Source organism: Peromyscus maniculatus, chromosome X (assembly GCF_049852395.1).
Source record: "Peromyscus maniculatus bairdii isolate BWxNUB_F1_BW_parent chromosome X, HU_Pman_BW_mat_3.1, whole genome shotgun sequence".
Taxonomy (NCBI): domain Eukaryota; kingdom Metazoa; phylum Chordata; class Mammalia; order Rodentia; family Cricetidae; genus Peromyscus; species Peromyscus maniculatus.
In genome coordinates, this window is record NC_134875.1 from 133,924,481 (window position 1) to 133,945,766 (window position 21,286).

At 42.3% G+C, this 21,286-nt stretch overlaps 1 protein-coding gene across 1 annotated transcript; it reads right to left on the reverse strand.

Annotated features, from left to right (window-relative positions):
- Positions 1 to 18,430: 18,430 nt before the first annotated feature.
- On the reverse strand, positions 18,431 to 19,239 carry LOC102918455 (ferritin heavy polypeptide-like 17E). Its single transcript, XM_006976915.4, has one exon. The coding sequence runs from the start codon at positions 19,098 to 19,100 to the stop codon at positions 18,570 to 18,572; it is 531 nt and encodes a 176-aa protein (XP_006976977.1). The 5' UTR covers positions 19,101 to 19,239; the 3' UTR covers positions 18,431 to 18,569.
- Positions 19,240 to 21,286: the final 2,047 nt, after the last annotated feature.

Genomic DNA, 21,286 nt, shown 5'->3' on the forward strand with positions numbered 1-21,286 from the left:
TTGATTACTTCAAGAAAGTACAACCTTGATTGTGTTCTGTCCTTCACTGCTCTGGTGTGAGGGAATCACTTAACACCAGCAGTGCCCTTATAGCACAAGGCTTGAGACAAGGCCTAGAGATAAATGAGCCAAGAAAGGCTGCTTCTGGGTATTGTACCTTGATATATCCACATTGCAATATAGCTTGGTACATATATTTAATGCATTAGGGATTCCTCACATGGGGCACCAAAATGTGGCCGGTTTGAATGCATTAATAATAAACTCGGAGTCACCAATAATGCATCCATGTCCCATTAAAGACAGAAATCAAAGCACTTGACTTTGGTGTTATTTAACCAAGAACTGGACAGATTTGAATTCTCTACATTGTTCTCCCTGTGTCTCCTGTCATTCCTGTCTGTCTGTTGAATTAGTGTGAAACTGTGCCTGCCTGAATGGTATCTTGTAATTCTGTCTCTGTCCCTATGTGTGTGTCCATCCCTGTGTGTGTCCCCAACAAAGAGCTTTGCTCATTTTTTTATTGAACAGCACAGAAATCACCGCTTGTGGAAGGAATCAGAGATACTTTACAGAAATCTTTAACAGAGTTTTATAAGAGATTAAGTCACTGACTCCAATTGATCCCAACTTACCCAGATAACAAATAGTACTACAAACACCATTGTTTATCAAGTAATATCCATGTTACTTTCAGCATTAATGGTGAATATTCATCTTACAAGATTTTTTCAAACTTTATTTTCTGCTTTTAGCAAATATTTATCACAATACATGCCCAAACACTCAGGCATTACTCTTGGGCCAGGGGAATGGAAGAGTATATAACTTAAGATCACAGCTATCCATTATCTTGGGTTGTAAAAGTTGGTTACATGGGAAATCCAAGGCAAGTAAGGTTGGCTGCTACATTTTCCCTGAAAATCAGGTTAAACAAACAGGCTGAGTGCACAGCAGGATAGCAGTCTTAAGTCTTAAGTGACCTCAAGATGTAGTTATTATTAACCATGGCAGTGAAGTCCAGCAAAAGTTCCAGTCTGTTGGACTGTAAGAGACATTTTCATCAAAATATTTCATCATCTCATCTTGATAGTATTTAATAAGCTGACTTGGTCCCATGAATGTTTTCAGTATAGTAAAATACAGTGGCATTTTACCTTTCACTCAATTGTGAATTCACATTATACCACAATAAAAAGTCAAACTGTATAAAACAGCATATTTCATCTTTTGGGACTGCTGTAACAAGATAGTAGCAACTGAGCAACTACCAAAACCCAGAATTTGATTCTCACAGTTGTGGTGTCTGTGGAGTGCATGATCAGAGAACTGGCATATTTGATGCCTGATGGAGGGCTGCTTCTTGGGACATGGAGACTTCTCATTTCACTCTTGCATGGAAGGTACTGGTGAGATGTTTCTACTGCAGCTCCACAGACCTGGTTTCATCTTTCATCTCCTGATGAAAAGTCATGGATGAGCACCTGCGTCACCAGACAAGGCAGTAGCAGGATTGATGGTGGTGAGTTTTGCAAACCTGACATTGGAGTGAGCCAGGAGTAGGGCCTGCCAGCACTCTGTCGCTCCTGGGGGCGGGGGTCTCAACTGTGTTGTGGGGTGCTATGAGTATGAGATCTTGACCCAGAGTTAACTTGTTTGCCTTCTTTCATTAAACCAGCAGTAACTGCCACAACTCTCAAACAGGTGCTTATCCTGCGCCCCAGAGTCCAGTTGTTTGGACAGGTTTGTCACAGGGCATTTCCATGACCCCAAAGTTTGGGTTAAACCCCCTTTGTCTTTTGTTTAGTCTCAATCCAGATTAGGGGCTCAGTACCCACACACACACTTTTGCTGGAGTATAGAAACCTCTGGTTCCCAGAGGCAGCAATATCCAGCTGCACCTAAGAACTCTGGGACCTGTCTCTTAGTCTTTGGAGTTGGGATCTGAGGATGGCAGCAACCCTACTCTGAGACAGGCTCCTTTTATCCCCCTCCAGGTGGTGGCCAAGATAGGTAGCCATCTACAAAGTTGGGCTTTCTTAGCTGACATTTTGTAGCCTATGGCCTGTAACTCTTACAGCAGTCCCTCGGAGGCCTTTTTATAATCTATTTTCCAGAAAAACTCTGATGGAAGGGCTGGAAGTCTGCATTTAGTGTCTCTAAATCCTGGGACCACCTGGTCTAGGTATATTGTCCACTGTAACCTCCCTCTGGGTCTGTCCATTTAGAGACAAAGATGGGTTGATGTGAGAGCCAAATTTTAAGTCTTAATTACCATGCCTAAGAGATCCATGAAACAAAAATGCCTCTGATCTGCAAGCCCCTTGCCCAAGGACAGATAGTTCCTGAATTTCTGGCAGCTAGTGTTTATGGGAGATAACAAGGCACATGTCTTCACTCCCCTAAACAAATCTGTTTGGCCCATCTGCACAGAATGTGCTTGATCACATGTGGGCAGGAGGTATGTGAGCAGGAATATGTCAGGATGTACCCTTGACCCTGATTAGATATAGGCAGGAGGCATGTAGGAAGAAGTACATCAGGATGTATGCTTGCCCCTGATTGAACCTTGTGGGAATGTGGTGAATTATGGATTTTGCCTTTTTAAGCCCCTGCAAAATGTGGTTTGGGGCCATTTTCTTGGAAACCAGAGATGGACTTGGCCAGAGAGTACATCAACCTGGCCAGTATTTAATTAAAGCTTGCTTCAAATTTGGCTTTAAACTGTGGTAGTGGTCTTATTCACAACTGAAGGGATTAACATTGACTCACTTCTGCCAATGGGAGGCTGAAGAATGCATCTTTCAGATCCAAAACAGTATAGACCTGTTTCTCTGGAAGAATCAGATTCATGAGAATCAGAGGTCCCAAGTTTCTTCACAGGTGGGAGAGCTGTATTCCAGGGTGACTGACAGGGCACCAGGATGCCTGTCTCTTCAAGCCAGGCAACATGCACTGCAATTTCCCTTTTGTGTCCAGAGTCATTGGGTATTGTTCAATATGGATGGGGTTAACTGAACTGGTAGGAACTTAGTGTTGGGGAGTCCTGGGGTTGGTTTCTGCCCATACCCCAGGAATCTTTGTTGTCAGTCTGAGAGACAGCCCAACTGTATCTTTTGATTGGAGGTACAACTATCAGTTAGGAGATATTCCTCTGACAGAGGGTGGAACACCAAAATTTTGCTGGCTATCTGTAAGTCCAACTGCATCTCATCATCAGAGAAGGTGATGGTGAGTTTCAGTTTAGGCAAAACGCCTTGTCTCAATCAGTTCTCTGCTGTTAAACACCTTTGAGCTACCTCAGGCAACTGGGACCTGCTTATACCTTGAATTTTTTAACTTTTGTAACTTATTTTGATATCTGGGGTTGACTGGGAGATGAAGGAAATAATGTCAGCAGCTGTCTTTAATCTTTTAAAAAGGACCTGGTGAATATTGCTGTAAGTCTCCATGGTCAGTATTGGACAGAAGGGAAAATTCCTTCTGCCCAAGCTGTGTTGCCTGGCAACAACACCCCTGCCCACCTGTCCAGCCAGGGGGCTGTTTGTTGTTGTTGTTGTTGCTGCTGTTGTTGTTGCTGCTGCTGCTGCTGCTGTTTTAATTTTTCTTTCGAAGAATGGTGGGGTTTACAGATCATTGACTGAAAAATAGACATAAACCGTGAAAGAGGAGGGTAATTTTTGCTTTTCCTTCTTGCTCACCCCAGGGGACCTTTTCCCCTTCCCTGGGGTTCCTCAGAGCAGGCACGGAGCTGAGGGAATGCTCACCTGGGGGAACTGTTTCCCCTCCCTGTGTGCACTCTGCTCAGGTGGCAGGGCCCCGATGAGAGGCCCGGCCCCTCCCCCTCCACACAGGCTCCACCCCTGACTGTTGCAGGGGCCAAGCAACAAAACAAGCAAGCCTTCTGCTGCTGGAGTTGGGCAGGGGGAGGGTGTCTGGGGGTTCTCGGGTGACCAGGCAAAAGCAAAAGGATTTGGGTCCCCAACAGGAGTGGGCACATGTCTTAAACCATGTGGAGGGAGGGTCTCACACCAGAGAAAGCCACTGGTCAGTACAGGGAAACAAAGTGGCAGAAACACACACACACACACACACACACACACACACACACACACACACACACACACACAGTAAAAACACCATGGGTGGCCGCCACACATTCATACACTTAGACAGAGGGATCCAGTGACGTCTTACATGGATCCTCAGACACTGGATCAGCAGCCATGTCCAACCTCTCTCCCATGTGTCCAAACAGAAGGCGCCTTAACCAGACTCTGGAGATGACAGACCAGGAGACTTTCTAATTTGTTTCCTTTGGAGGTGGAGGCATCAGACCCCTCTGAAGTGTTAGGCAGTGATTGATCAAAGGGAGCTCTGGGGACCTGGAACATCTCAGGTTGTTTACCTCCTGGGAGTCCTCTGACCACCACACTCTTCCTCATTCCAAGGGGCTCTGAGACCCCAGTGTTTTAAGTCTGGTCTCTGGAGTCTCGGTGGGACCTCCAGAAATGCTGTGGGGTATTCACCAGAGAAGACTGCTCAGACATAGGTCTAAGCCAACAGAAAGTGTTTATTAGACCAGCAACTACACTAAGTGTTCGGGATCCCAGTGTAGCCCAGAGGTTTCTCAGGGTGAGCTTTAAGCACACACACACACACACACACACACACACACACACACACACACACACACTCCATGTCCTGGGTTGACATACTCCAGTTAACAAGAACAGTGAGCCAGAAGCAGAACTGCAGAAACCAAAAAGCAAGATTGATAGATTTAGAGACTTTCTCAGAACTATGGACTTTGATGGATTAGGTCTTTGTTTTTATTTTGGCCAGTGGTGCTGTCTATGTGCTGAGTTTTACAAGCTAAATAGCACATCCATCATGGAGTCAGTTGTGCTAAGATCTGGGGGCCTGATATGTAAATACACAGGAATATGAGGAAAACATGAAATGGAACTCTCCGTAACCTTTGACCATACACTCTTAGGAACCACATTATTTGCCAAGCTCTAAAATACTAAGCTCTGGAGATTTCACAGCCTTTCTTTGGTTTGCTTGGATCTGTCCCAGGTAGGAAATTGGCATCACTATATTTATAGATATTTTGACATTGTTATATTTCCTTTCCAAACTTCAGAGAAAATCTTAAATTTTTGTTTCAGAGTAATTTTCTTCTTCATAGGCTTACAGTGGTAATCAATGGAAGTTACTCAGTATCCGCAAGCAGGTGCGGTGGGGCAGGTACATGTATGTGTACTAGAGACACTGATATTTTGTATCACTATGGAAACTGAAACAACAAAAATACTCCTCTGGGCACCAGCCATTGATGTGGCACATACATACATACACACAGGCAAAACACTCATACACATAGAAGAAACACATTTAACGTCTTTTAAAAGATGACTTTCAAAATGATACAATGGAAGGCACACAGATTGACGGCAAATAGAGCAGTTCTTCCTGACTTTGCCCACTTTGATGGGCAAAGGACATTGCATCCCCTGAAATTGGAGTTCCGGCTCTTTGTGAGCCACCATGCGGCTGCTGGAAATTGAAATTGGGTCCTTGCAGAAGCAACAATTGCTCTTAACTGCTGAGTCACTGCTTAGGGCCCCAAACTAACCTTTTGAGTGGGTTGAATATTAACATTTATTTCTGATTAGGGAGACAGTGAGTACTTCCAGAACCTGCTTATTATCCCATGGCCAAGGACTGTAAGTGAATACCTTCAAAAGAAAGATGCTGTGCATGAACAAAGACTAGCAACAGGAAGTATGAGTCACTTTTCTGATGCTGCTAAGGTATGTGTGACCCTGATAAGCTGAACTGGAGATACAAGTTGAAAATAGCATATTCTCTGACAAACGCTTTAATGCCTAATAACATAAACATGTTACCAAGGAGACTAAATACACTTCACTTCATGTTAAAATATCTTAGCATTTAATGCTGAAAAGTAATATCACGATGTCTACCTCAGTGTGACAGCTAGTAATGGTGCTATCACAGAACACATGAAATTAATATGTTTGTCAGCACAGAACTCACACCAGGTTGTGCGGTCCTGTCCACTTAGGTCCCCCAAGAAGGGAGACCCTGGAACCGAACCGAGGAAAGTTAAGTGTGCTGCTCTCTCATTCCCCAGCCTCCCTTCCCCCCTCTCCAGACAATCAGACGCAGCAGGGAACCAAGTCAGGCAAGGACTCATTTATTTCAACAGCAAGTTCCTTTTAAAGCACAAAGAAAGCAAGGCGGGTGGGGGGGGGTGGGGGGTGGGGGGGGTGGAGGTGTGGGGCGAATGCCCCATTGGGCTGATCAGTTTAAAGGCTACCCAATCACATGCCTAGTCTACAGTATTTGCAGTGTTGTCCGTGATGGAATCATGTACTGACATCATCTTTCTTGACCTGAAGCTCCAATCATATTTTTTGTAAACAACTTGGGTTCCACCCTCTACACTTTTGGGGGGAAGGGGGGACAGCTTTACTAGCCCCTAGCTCCATAGGCCCTTCCCCCACACCAGGTTTTGAAGATGTACCACAAAAGCGAATACAAATTATTCTTATTTTGACATTGGTAACACATTGAAATGATATTTGGAATACTTTGGACTAAATGAAATGTATTAAAGTCTGTGTTCCCTCTTTCTAGTTATTCATTAGGACATTCAGAAGTTCCCACAGTGGCTTTCATTTATAATCTCTGTCAGAATGGACAGGGCTGCTCCAAACCTATTTTTCTGTGAAATCAATGAATCTGAAAATGTTAGCTCAGCCAAGATCTAGCTTTTGGATAGCATTTTTCTTCTGTGCAGTCAGGAAAAGCATTTATGCTAAGAGCAGCAATTCCTTCCCTTCTTTTCTCACTCAGTGTTCACAGAAAGTGTCCTGAGCACTGGGGAAATGCTGTTGTATACAGGAGCTCACAGACTGTGTATCGCGTTAACCTTAGCTGGCTGAGGATTTGAGCTTCAAAAAGTGTTGTTGCTGGCAACACCCAAGACCAAGTAACCCAGTGTTCTTGGCAGTGGGACACAAGCACCGAAGTTTGCACAAGGTTTCCCAGTCTTAAAAGTATGATGGTCCCGGAGGGGCTTGGACCTGCCTCAACTGAATGTACCAGGCTTTGCTGACTCCCCATGGGAGGCCTGACCTTTTTGGAGGAGGGGATGGGGGGAGGGGGGACTGGGGGAGCGGGAGGAAGGATGAGAGGGGAAACTGTGGTTAATATGTAAAATGAACCGAAAATTTCTTAAATAAAAAAAAGTATGATGGTCCATCAGATAAACCTATCTAAAAGCTATACAAAAAAGGACTTTTGTGGTGACACTGTGATCAAATGTCCTTTCGATGTTTATTTCTTTATATTCTACAGCAGTCTTGAACTTTCTCATCCCTCTCCCACCCTCTAACCTGTCTCAGGCATACCAGGCTAAAGGAGTGACCCCATTCACCGAGAAGGGAGGGGATGGCGGACACAGGGGATAGGTTCTGGCATACTAAGCCAGAGCCTGGGGAAGCTAAATAAGGGTTCTCTCTCATAACAAATACGGATTTCATGACCATGGCTTTAACTTGAATGGTTTTTGTTTCTAATCTTTAATTAGTTTTATTTTAATTAACAAGCAAAATAATGTGTTTCATTGTGCCATTTTTATAATACTGTGCTTCTGTTCATCTTCATCTCCTATTCACCTCTCCAATTATGCTTTACTCCTCCTGTTGACCCCTTCCTCCACCCAATTGACAAATGGGATTGCATGAAATTAAAAGTTTGCATAGAAAACTAAATTATCAGCGGAAAACAGGTTACAGAGTGTAAATGAAAATTTTATCAGGAAAACATTTAGTTTTTCCAACACAGAATGGAAAAAAACTTTTCCAACACAGAATGGAAAAAAACTTTTCATGTTCTTTCAAATTATATTCCCATTCATAGTACTCCATTCCTTTATCCTAGGCAGATGATAACATACTACCTCTATTGGTAGGTTCAGACAATTCAGAAAATAAGTTCGCTCATAAGCAATACCCTTACCTATGTAAGAGCATTTCACTAATAGCCAGACCATCTTCTGTGGGCATCCCAGGAGTTAAGCCATCCTAACCATGAGCACATCCTAGCGAGGAAACAAGCAAAGGAAAGATGGTAACTTGCATGAAGACATGCAGCTGATAACTACCAAAGAGGGACATATGCTGCATGGCTCTTTCCTCCTGTAGATTGCATTACTTCTCTGGATTTACAAAAAGATGAAGATCTGCAAGTACACAATGTGTTGACATGAGAAGCTTGTGGAAGCTACTCCTGAATGCTCTTTTGAAAGCATTGGAATACAATATTCATATGCAAAAGTGCATGTTTGTGGGAGCCCGTTTTCAGGTTCCTTGTGGCTTTACCCAGCAGGTCTGCATAGAGAGGATGAGTGGACCACGAGCCTGAGTGCAGGTGTCTGAGATGATCTGCACTTGGCTGTGCTGGGGGGAGGTCTTTTGCTCCACCCCTTGGCGTCTCTATAAATACCCTGGGGCAGAGACAGTCAGGGCCCGTTGGAATAGGTTCCAGGTCATCCTGGTTTTTCTATCTGTTTATCTCCACAATCTCAATCCTTCTAATATTTCCTGCTGCTCACTCAAGAAAACTGGGGAACTGTGGGGTTGGTGGGTAAACACCCCGCAGAATGGCACCATGAACGGGGACTAAAGACAAAGGAAAATAATAGTAATATTTAGTTTTATTACAGAGTTTTTGGTAAAAGTGAGAGTAAGGCCCTGTCAGAAGTGGCCGGTCCAGTGTTTAAGTGAAGTAAAAAAAAATTAATGAGGGCAGGGGGCTTGATCCTCAAGAGAAAAGGAAAAACAGACTGGAAGGATGTCCAATGCTGCAGCCCAAAACTCTTCTATCAAGATTTCTATCTTCTATCTTTAAATTTCTGTGAAAAATAAGTATAGTGTAGTAATGTAGGAAAAACAAACTTAAAAGTGTAAGATTGTATAGATAAAAATAAGATAGCAACTAGACAGAAAAGCTCTTCATTTTCTGACTTTGGGGGCTATGTATGCAAACTGGGATAAATCTATCTTCCTTGAGCTTTATGGGTAGTAAAAAAAAGCTCTTCTTTAAGCTTATTAGGCAGAAAAGAAAAGTTTCCTATGGAAGCTTTTGGCCTGGGGACAGCTGAAATACTAAGTCCAAGCGTCAGGAGAAAGTGATTTCTCCCTGAGGCAAAAATGCAAGTGTAAGAAGCCAAAAAGTTTAAAGTTCAGAAGTTTTGGGGGAAAGTTGGTCCTTTTCTCTTGGGGAAAAAATCTTTTTCTTAAACTAAAAAGCTTTTCTTGGAAAATTTCGGGGGAGGAGAATGTCTCTAAAAAGCCTTTATCTTTCTCAAACTAAATGTTCTCTTTAAAAACTTAAAAACTAAAGCCTTGAACTTTCTCAGAAGGACAAAAATTAGAATCACCTGAAGACATTAGTATGGGAATCACCTGTGATTAGATTTAAGGGAAAACAACAAACCTCTTAAGACAGCAAAACGTCTGAGTTCTTTTTTTCAGGCTTTAAAAATCCTCCCTGCAATGCAGGAGGCAGGGATGGAGTTCCTAAAAAAAAAACCTAAGTTCTGTCTCTTCAAGCTAGTAAAAGGCAGCAGGTCAGAATCCCCTGAGGAAATGCATGGGAAAGTGCAGATAAAGAGCCACAGAGAGCCCAATAGGGCAGGAAACTGCATGAGAAAAGCAAAAAAGCTGAGTTTTTCAGTTACAGCTGAGCTGAAGCATCAAGAGTTTTGCTTCTGAGTGAGCTTCTAACAGCATGAAAAGGTGCTCCTCATTGCCCTAACACAAAGATCCCGTGAAGCAATGCAAACTCTGTAAACATTGTATCCTCGATTCTTTTTTTTTTTTTTTTGGTTTTTCGAGACAGGGTCTCTCTGTGTAGCTTTGCACCTTTCCTGGAACTCACTTGGTAGCCCAGGCTGGCCTCGAACTCACAGAGATCCGCCTGGCTCTGCCTCCCGAGTGCTGGGATTAAAGGCGTGCGCCACCACCGCCCGGCTTGTATCCTCGATTCTAACCAACAACTGAGAAGCTACTAGCCAGTACCTCCAAGTTTGAGTGCATTCCGGCATACTAGGGTTCCTGCAGTTGTGAACAACTTCCTGAAGCATAGCGCTGAGGCAGGAAGGTGCAGGACCCAGGGGAAAACTGGTAATGAACAAAGCTAAAGCTGGTGGGAACAGCATAGTTGTCTGCTTTCCTACAAGTCCCAGGTTGATAGGTCCACAGCTGCAAAAAGAAATCTGAGAAAAGCTTTCCTATCAGAGAAAAGACCTTTCTGGGAAAGCAGTAAAGCCAAACTGCATCTGCAGTGACTCTCTGAAGGAAAACGGAGAAGGGACATAATCCTCCCCAGAAAATGCATGACCTAGGAAAAGCTGCTATAATTTGAGGCAGATGGAGGGGGGGGGGGGGGCTATCTCCAAAAGCAGCTAGCAGAGGAGCAGAGCTACAGCCTGAGATATCTGAAGCTCTGCATCTAGGAGAAAAGGAAAAAGCAAAATGAGATAAATATCTATCAGTGAGAGAAAATCTCTCTGAAGGAGCTATGAAAAAGCTCTGTTGTAAATGCTTTTGTTTTTCACTGACTGGCTAAGGCAAACACAAGCCCGGAGGAAAGTTGCTATCAGAAATGCCCACCTCAAATGCATGCTAAGGAGGCAGGTGAAGTTCTAATTTGGGGCCAGTGTCAGATAAAGGAGAGACACCTGTTGAGGCCAGCTTTGAGAGTACAGAAATCTCCTGATGCCCTGTGACTGAAAACACTTTGGTTCAAACCTCCCAGGTGAAAATTTGGAAAGCAAGCCCAGTAAAAGGGAGCAGAAATCTCTCAATCTCCCATAATTGAAAACTTAAAATACTTGGTTCAAATCTCCCATTGCAAAAGCAAGAACTTTGAAAGTAAGCCCAGTAAAAGAAAACCAGAAGTTGACTCTCAGACCTGAAAAGAACTATGGGAAATGGAGTCCATAAAGTAGCTTTCAACAAAGGGCTGATATAAGAGAAATGCATTCTGGGAAAGGTAGTTTTTTCGCTAAAGATGGCGACATTGCCCTGAAAGACTTTTGCCAGCTCAAAAATACATTCATAGTACACTTAAAATACAGCTTTTAAAAGAATAAGAAGGAGGAAAATCATCTAGAGTTTCTTGAATGTCCCAAGGAAAGACTGTAAGAATATGAAACTCAGAGCTATGCCACTTTTTGGCTTTACCAGCTCCTTGAGAAAACACCTTATTTACCCCAATAGCTGTGCAAAGTTTTTACGTTCGTTGGATGACAAAAAGCTACCTATAAGAGCAAACAAGCCACTTTAAAATTCTTAAGCAAGCAAGAGAAAGCAGTTTATACACTGAACATTGCTTTAGATATGAAGAAACTTATGTGAAAATGAAAAAGTTCTTTGCCTTTTGAACAAACAACCTGCAATGAGTGATTTCTTTGCAAATCTAATACGGAGACAAGGAAACAGGCATTCAAAAAGAAATGACTGCTGTATAGATGGGAAACAAACTTCAGAAAATCTGTCTTAAAAAGAGTTGCTTCACACCTGAAAGTTCCTTATAAGAAATCAATGCTAAATATCACAGCTGCTAACAACAATAGCATCAGGGATTAAAGCTAACGAAGTGAAAATACTAAACCCTGAAAATGCTTTTCCTCTGAGTAAGCTAATAAAGGATATGTTTCATGAAAGAACATCTGTGTTCTTGACTCCTTTGAATAGTAGCAGTTCTGGTGAAAATATTGGGCTAATAAAAATCTATTAGAAACATCAACATTGTTAAAGAACTCATGGCAAATACAGCTTTAAAAAAAATTAAGAAGGGGAAAAATTGTATCAGAGTTTGGTGATGAGTGTAAAAAGCAACTAAATCAATTTTCCTGATATTGAGGTTCCATCTTCAGTCTGGGGATATTGAAGAATAAATGGTTCTATTAAGACTTAAAGTTGTAAGATGGAGAAAATTGTTAACTATATATAGCACCATTTATGCTAATTCAAGTGGTTCTGTTAAGAGTTTGCTTTAAGTTGTAAGATTGGGAGAATTGTAACTATGTATAGCAATATTTATGTTAACCTGTTAATGGTAATGATGAAGCTAAGGGATTCTTTAAGTTTGTAGTCACCTTAAGAGTTTTTGGGTGACTGTCCAGGCAGCGTCTAGCTGCCCGTATGAGACAAGAAGCAGGAACCTGTTTTTGGCTCTGTTTAGAACTGGTTATTAAATATTCTCAGGTTTAAGGTGGAAACTCGAGCCGTTGGGCGCCATTTGTTGCTGGAGAGCTTCTCTCCAGGTTCCCCAAGCCCCACAGTCCCACAATCCACTTATAAAATAATCACTCAGACGCTTGTATCACTTATAAACTGTATGGCCGTGGCAGGCTTCTTGCTAACTGTTCTTTTATCTTAAATTAACCCATTTTTTATAAATCTATACCTTGCCACGTGGCTGGTGGCTTACCAGCGTCTTCACATGCTGCTTGTCCTGGCGGTGGCTGCAGTGTCTCTCCCTCCTTCTTCCTGTTTCCCCAATTTTCCTCTCTCTTTGTCCCGCCTATACTTCCTGCCTGGTCACTGGCCATCAGTGTTTTATTTACATAGAGTAATATCCACAACACAGGAAGAAGAGTGGGGAGGCTGAAAGTGGAATGCCCTGGAAGTCTAGTAAGCAGCTGACCCAGAGGCCCCTAGGGGACTCCTAGCTCAGGGAGCTCCTCCCATCCTCTTGATGGTGGCTTTTCTTCTGTTCTAATAGCTTGTCATTTTCATGCTCTTTTCTCTGTGTGTGTCTGGTGCTTCACCATTCTTCCCATCACTTTCAATGTCCTGGGGCCTGCTGCCGTTGCTTCTCTCATGTGTTGATCTTCTGCTTTTCCTGGAAACCATTTGTTCATCCCGCAGACTATCAGCAGATTGCCTAGATGACCACCCCTCATCTCAAGGCCCCTGGATCACAATTACTAAAGTCTATGAACTTCATTCTGCTCATCTCTACTCAGTTCAAAGCATGTGCCTCATGGGCTTTAACACTCTAGGCTCTTTAAACTTTTTGTTCAACATCCCAGATAAGACCTTTATCCACAGCCTCATGTTGTATCAGCCCTTGTATGTGATTAATGTATGTATCTTAATATCATATCATTCCAATGGGTACAGTGTTGTATTTAGGAAAATTAGAAATGGATGTATTGTGATATGGGTCTCTCCCTGCTCTCCAGTGATCTCAATAAGTCACCTGTGGCTGTGGGGAAGCTAAGCTGAAGATCTGCTTCATTTTCATTACAGGCCAGGGTGACTCAGTCAAGTGGGTTCTCTGTCATAACTTCTTCTACAAATTTTTTTGCTACCTGGAATCAAGAAACAGTAACATTTATACATGATACTAAATCTCTGGATACATTTGAAAATGCATTTATTTATTTATTATTTATTTATCTATTTATTTATTTATCTATTTATTTATTTATCTATTTATTTATTTATTTATTTTTAAAAGGTCTTTTTCATTTTACATACTAATCCCAGCTTCCCCTCCATCCTCTTCTCCGCTCCCCACCTCCCCCCATCCCACCCCCATCCCCTCCTCAGAAAGGGTAAGGCCTCCCTTGGGGAGTCAACAAAGCCTGGCATACTAAGCTGAGGCAGGACCAAGCCCCTCCCCCGTGTGTCAAGGCTGAGCAAGGAATCCCTCGCCCAGGGAATGTGTTTCAAAAGCCATTTTATGCACCCGGGATAAGCCCTGGTCCCACTGCCAGGGGCTCCCCAAACAGATCTAGCCACATAACTGCCACCCACATTCAGAGGCCTAAGTTCAGTCCCATGCATGTTCCCTGGCTGACAGGCCAGACTCCATGAACTCCCACCAGCTTGGGTCAGCTGTCTCTGTGGTTTTCCCCATCGTGATCCCTCCTCCCTCTCTTCACCTGAAGTCTAGAAGCTCAGCCCAGTGCTTGTTTGTGGATCACTGCATCTGCTTCCATCAGTTACTGGATGTCGGTTCTATGATGACAATTAGGGTTGTCACTAATGTGATTATAGGGGAGGGTAAGTTCAGACACCCTTTCCATTATTGCTAGGAGTCTTAGATGTCATCCTTGTGGATTCTTGGGGATTTCCCTAACACCAGTAGCACCAGGTTTCTCCCTAACCCCATAATGGCTCCCTCTACTAAAATATCTCTTTCATTGCTCTCCCTCCTCAGCCCTCCCTCCACTCAGCCATCTCAGTCCCTCCTGTTCCCATCTCCTATCCCTTCCCTTCTACACCCCTCCAAGTTTACCCAGGAGATCTTAAATATTTTCCCTTCCTAGGGCCCTCCATGTGTATCCCTCTTAGGGTCATCTATTTTACCTTGTGGATTGTAGCCTGAATACCCTTTGCTTTGCATCTAATATCCATTTAAGAGTACGTACATACTGTGTTTGTCTTTCTGGGTCTGGGTTACCTCACTCAGGATAATTCTTCCTAGTTCCATCCATTTGCCTACAAATTTCATGATGTCATTGTTTTTTACCACTGAGTAATACTCCATTATGTAAATGTACCACATTTTCCTTATTCATTCTTCCTTTGAGGGGCATCTAGGTTGTTTCCAGGTTCTGGCTAATTATGAATAATGCTGCTATGAACATAGTTGAGCAAGTGACCTTGTGGTATGATTGAGCATCCTTTGAATATATCACTGGTCATTAATATCTCCTAAGATCAATGGATTCAATTCACCTATAAAAAGACACAGACTAACAGAATGCATATGAAAACAGTATCCATTTTTCTGCTGCATATAAAAAACACATCTCAACCTCAAAGACAGACATCACCTCAAAGTAAAGAGTCTGGAAGAGATTTTCCAATCAAATGGTCCTAAGAAACAAGCTGGTGTGGCTATCCTAATATCTAACAAAATAGACTTCAAACTAAAATCAATCAAAAGAGATCAAGAAGGACATTTTATATTCATCACAGGAAAAATCCATCAAGATGAAGTCTCAATTCTGAACATTTATGCCCCAAATACAAGAGCACCCATATTTGTAAAAGAAACAGTACTAAAGCTTAAATCACACATCAAACCAGCACACACTAATAGTGGGAGACTTCAACTCCCCACTCTCACCAATGAACAGGTCTGCCAGACAGAAACTTAACAGAGAAATAAGGGAACCAACAGATATTATGACTCAAATGGACTTAACAGACATCTACAGAACTTTTCACCCAAACACAAAAGAATATACCTTCTTCTCAGCACCTCATGGAATCTTCTCTAAAACTGACCACATACTCAGTAACAAAGCAAACCTCTACAGATACCAAAAAATTAAAATAACCCCCTGTATCTTATCAGATCACTATGGCTTAAAGTTAGAATTCAACAACAACAGTAATTACAGAAAGCCTACAAACTTGTGGAAATTGAACAATGCTCACCACTGGGTCAATGAAGAAATAAAGAAATTAAAGACATCCTAGAATTCAATGAAAACGAATGCACAACATATCCAAACTTATGGGACACAATTAAGCAGTGCTAAGAGGAAAGTTCATAGCACTAAGTGGCTACATAAAGAACATGGAGAAATCTGACACTAGCAACTAAACAGCACACCTGAAAGCTCTAGAAGAAGAAGAAGAAGCAAACTCACTTAGGAGGAGTAAACGCTAGGAAAATAACCAAATTGAGGGCTGAAATCAATAAAATAGAAACAAAGAGGACAGTACAAAGAATCAATGAAACAAAGAGTTGGTTTTTCAAGAAAATCAACAAGACAGACAAACCCTTATCCAAACTACCCAAAAGGCAGAGAGAGAATATCCAAATTAAAAAATCAGAAATGAAAAGGGGGACATAACAACAGACACTGAGGAAATCCAGAGAATCATTAGGTCATACTTTGAAAACCTATACCCCATGAAATTAGAAAATGTAAAAAAAAAAAAATGGACAATTTTCTGGATCATGACCACATACCAAAATTAAATCAAGACCAGATAAACAATGTCAATAGACCTATAACCCCTAAGGAAATAGAAACAGTTATCAAAAGTCTCCTAACCAAAAAAAGCCCAGGGTCAGATAGTTTCAGCGCAGAATTCTACCAGAATTTCAAAGAAGAGCTAATACCAATACTCCTCAAATTGTTCCACACAATAAAAACAGAAAGAACATTGACAAACTCTTTTTACGAGGATACAGTTACCCAGACACCCAGACCACACAAAGATGCAACAAAGAGAATTATAGACTAATCACCCTCATGAACATCGATGCAAAAATATTCAATAAAATACTGGCAAACTGAATCCAAGAACACATTAGAAAAATCATCCACCATGATCAAGTAATCTTCATCCCAGTGATGCAGGGATGGTTCAACATACAAAAATCTGTAAATGCAATCCACCATATAAATAAACTGAAAGAAAAAAACCACATAAATGGGCCAGGCAGTGGTGGCGCACGCCTTTAATCCCAGCACTCGGGAGGCAGAGGCAGGCGGATCTCTGTGAGTTCGAGGCCAGCCTGAACTACCAAGTGAGTTCCAGGAAAGGCGCAAAGCTACACAGAGAAGCCCTGTCTCGAAAAACCAAAACCAAAAAAAAAAAAAAAAAAAAAACACATAATCATCTCATTAGATGCTAAAAACGTCTTCCATAAAATCCAACACCCCTTCATTATAAAGGTCTTGGAGAGATCAGGGATACAAGGAACATACCTAAACATAATAAAGGCAATTTACAGCAAGCCAACAGCCAACATCAAACTAAATGAGAGAAACTCAAAGCAATTCCACTAAAATCAGGATCAAGACAAGGCTGTCCACTCTCTCCATATCTATTCAATATAGTATACGAAATTCTACCTAGAGCAATAAGACAACAAAAGGAGATCAAGGGGATACAAATTGGAGAGGAAGAAGTCAAACTTTTGCTATTTGCAGATGATATGATAGTATACATAAGTGACCCCAAAAATTCTACCAGGGAACTCCTACAGCTGATAAACTCCTTCAGTAATGTGGCAGGATACAAGATTAACTCAAAAAGATCAGTAGCCCTCCTATACACAAAGGATAAATGGGCTAAGAAAGAAATCAGAGAAATATCACCTTTAACAATAGCCACAAACAACATAAAATATCTTGGGGTAACTCTAAGCCAACAAGTGAAAGTCCTTTTAAAAAAAATATTCTGGGAGAAGCATTTAATAGAATGATGAAACACAGGCTAGGAAAGTACAGTCAGTAAGTTACCCACCTGAAACCTGGGACATTTTATTTTAAACATTTCCCTATCTCATTTCCTTATCTTCTGCCTCAGTGACACCAGATGCTTATATAGTTACCATAAACAAAGAAAGGTGCTCCAGATGACTCAACCTATCACAATCACATCACAAGCCTTGTGCTCACACAGATAATAACAAAAGGGTAATTTGAACATTTCCAGGGGCTAAATGATTGCCTTTCCCCTCCACCCTTCTGGATAGTCAAAGCTGCAAAATAATGGGAGATGACTATGGAGAGATACTCCTAAATATCAATCTTAAAATTTCCATGAGATCCACGTTCATTTTTTTTTTCAAGGTGAGAGGATTTGTTTGTTTGTTTGTTTTATGAAACAGTCTCATGTAGCTCAGGGGGCCTCCACCTTGCTGTAAAGCAGAGGGTACATTCAACTTTCGGTTTTCCTGCATCCATATCCACGGTGCTGTGATTTCAAGTGTGTATCACCACCCCTCGTTTATCACCATGGTTGGGATGCATTCCAGGGTTTTCTGAATACTAGGCAAGCACTATAAAAATTAAGCCACACTCAGTGTGGGGACCAAGGAAAGAACACTCTTACTATGACTTGATCCCAAGACCAGGGCAAAGGAAAACACCCTCACCCTGACCTCACCCCAAGCCCAAGACAAGGGCCAAGCAACAGAATCCCACCAATCACTAAGCCAAGATCAGGCCACACACACACAAAAAAAAAATCTCAATTCCAGACCACACTGGAAAGCTCCACCCCCTCCCTCACCCCAAGATACTCTATATAAATTTTGCCTTCTTTTCTTCAGTTCCCTTCTGCTTCTTCCCTGATTAGAGGCAGCCACCCTCCTGGTTTTTTCCCTCCCGAGAAATCTCGTGTGAGGTTTGTTGTTCGGTGTGCTTGGCTCCCCATTGCCAGGATACCTTTCCCTTCAGAGCTGTAACACTTTCACTGGGGAGACCTCACCCCCGCAGCGGAGCAGAGCTGTAACACTTCTGTTGAGGAAGCCTTTTCCCTTCCGAGCTGCAACACTTTCACACAGTCCCTAAGGATAAGAGTTTACACCTCAACTTGATACTTTAATTTTGCTGAAAACGAATTTATTTCAAACATCAGTCAATCAAAAAGAGAAAATCAGTGAACTTGCTTCAAAAGCAACATGAACATCCGGTGTGATGACCAGAGGAAGATCTCATGGCAGTGGGGACATCCCAGTTCAGTCCACTGGAGGCTTTAGGACAGGCTGAGCTTTTCCAAGAGGTGCTCAGCCAAGCCGTTATCTGGATCCTCCATCTGGCGCAGGTTGCTCAGATTGCTGCTCAGCTCCTTCAGAACTTGGGCCTGTTCATCCAGACAGTGATTTTCTAGGAAGTCGCAGAGGTAGGTGCTGCCTTTTCCCTTGGCCAATTCATGCAGGTTCAGCAGGCTCTGGTTGATGGTCATCTCCATGTGGAGGGCACACTCCATGGCGTGGATGCCCCCATGCCAACTGTTGCGGTCCGGTCTTGGGATGTCACGAAGGACGATGCTGCCTCCACACTTATTCTGCAGGAACATGAACATCTCGGCACTGGCCTTGCATTTCTGTGACTTGCTCAGGAAGAAACGCTTTAAATTCTCCAGGGCCACGTCATCACCTTCAAAGCAGGAGGCCATAGTCAAGTACACAAAGGAGGCCTGAAGCTGCTGCTGGATATGGCTGTTGACAGCGTCCTCGCAGTCTTGGTCATAGTTCAGTCGGACTAGCGAGGACGCTTCAGCCATGGCGGGCCGCTTGAACACAACAGTCTCAGCCGCTCCTGTACCTACTCAGATGGGCGGGGCGAGAACACGCTGCCCCTGAGTCCCTCAGAAGAGAGGAAGACTTCTCCCCTCTGCCGGAGCTCAGCCCGAAGGCCTCAGGTTGAGTGTTGGCGCCTGGTGATGACGTCATTTCAGCGCTAAGCTTGTAAGGGGGGAGAGGTGGGTCAAGAGTGTTGATTTCCATAGCAAGGGGGCCTGGTGGGCCCTGACTGACCTACACTATACGGTTTAAAGGACTCTATTATAAACTCCAAAGTTTTAGGCTAAATCCTCTGGATACTTTATTTCTCTGATTCTTTATATTTAGATTCTTTATATTCTCTGAATATCTCCACAATGTTATTTCTCTCAACATTCTGCTGTTCGCTTTCTTTAGGTAAACTTAATATCAGAAAACTTTATTTGAATGACTGGTCTCATCACTTCCCTCGGCTAGTATTTACCTGACGCTATGAAGATAGGGTCAAGGGTTAGGTTGAAGGGTCATCAGTGCTCAGTGACATCATTAAACCAGGCAACTGTGTGGTGACGTTAACTTTTATATACGATTTTAAAATAATTTTTCAATAATAAATCTGAAATAAATCATTAATATAGAGGGTAGCTGAGAAAACAGACACTTTGATGCCTTTCTATGGGTAGTATAATTACTCATGGTGATTTCAATGTCCCCCAACACTCTTTCTTTTTTTTTTTTTTTGGTTTTTTGGTTTTTTGAGACAGGGTTTCTCTGTGTAGCTTTGCGCCTTTCCTGGAACTCACTCTGTAGACCAGGCTGGCCTCGAACTCACAGAGATCCACCTGGCTCTGCCTCCCAAGTGCTGGGATTAAAGGCGTGCGCCGCCGCCGCCGCCGCCGCCGCCGCCGCCGCCGCCGCCGCCGCCGCCGCCGCCGCCGCCACCACCACCACCACCACCACCAGGCCCCAACACTCTTCCTATTGCCACTGCTATGAAATAAGCCTTGTTAATCATTAAATGAATAAAGTTAATGAAATCAGCTTTAAGAGTCTATTTATTTATTTATTTATTTATTTATTTATTTATTTATTTATTTATTTATTTATTTATTTATTTATTTATTTATTTATTTATTTATTGGTTTTTTGAGACAGGGTTTCTCTGTGTAGTTTTGGTGCCTGTCCTGGAACTCGCTCTGTACCCCAGGCTGGCCTTGAACTCACAAAGATCCACCTGCCTCTGCCTCCAGAGTGCTTGGATTAAAAAGGTGTGCATCACCACCGCCCAGCTAAGAGTCTATTTTTGTCTTTATTATAACTATATGTGCAAGTATTAAATTAAGTGATCTTTTAAGAAGGCTAATATTGTATTTTTGTACTTAGTTCATTAATTACAACTAAAACAAATGATCTGTTATTTCTTTTAAGTAGGATATAATCCAATTGGTCAATTTAAAGCATATATCATAACCATTAAGGCATGACTATCTTAAAATAGAGGACTTCATAGACATACACTCACCAAAGAAAATGTAATTTCTTTTTTTTTTTCTTTTTTTTTTTTTTTTTGGTTTTTCGAGACAGGGTTTCTCTGTGTAGCTTTGCGCCTTTCCTGGAACTCACTTGGTAGTCCAGGCTGGCCTCGAACTCACAGAGATCCGCCTGGCTCTGCCTCCCGAGTGCTGGGATTAAAGGCGTGCGCCACCACCGCCTGGCTATAATATAATCTTAAAGTGACTACAATAAACTCAGTTAATAATTGTGAAGAATTTGTGCTTGCTTTCATAAGAGTTGTTGCAACCATGACTTTTCTTCTTGACCTGAACACAATATAATTTAAAATTGACACTTATTCTTATATTTTTAAAAGAAATCACATGAGGATTGTCTCAATCAGTGATCTATTGTGAAAAGATATCATGACCATGGCAACTCTTATAAAAGAAAGCATTTAATTGGGGCTTGCTTACAGTTTCAGATGTTCAGTTCATTTTCATCATGGTAGCAAGCATGGTGGAAAAGTGGCTGAGAGATCTGAAGGTAACAAGAAGAAAGAGCCACTGGGCCTGGCTTGGGCTTTTGAAACCTTCAAAGCCCACTCCCAGTAACATACTTCCTCCAACAAGGCTACACCTACTCCAACAAGGTCATACCTCCTGATCCTTTCAAATAGTGCCACTCCCTGGTG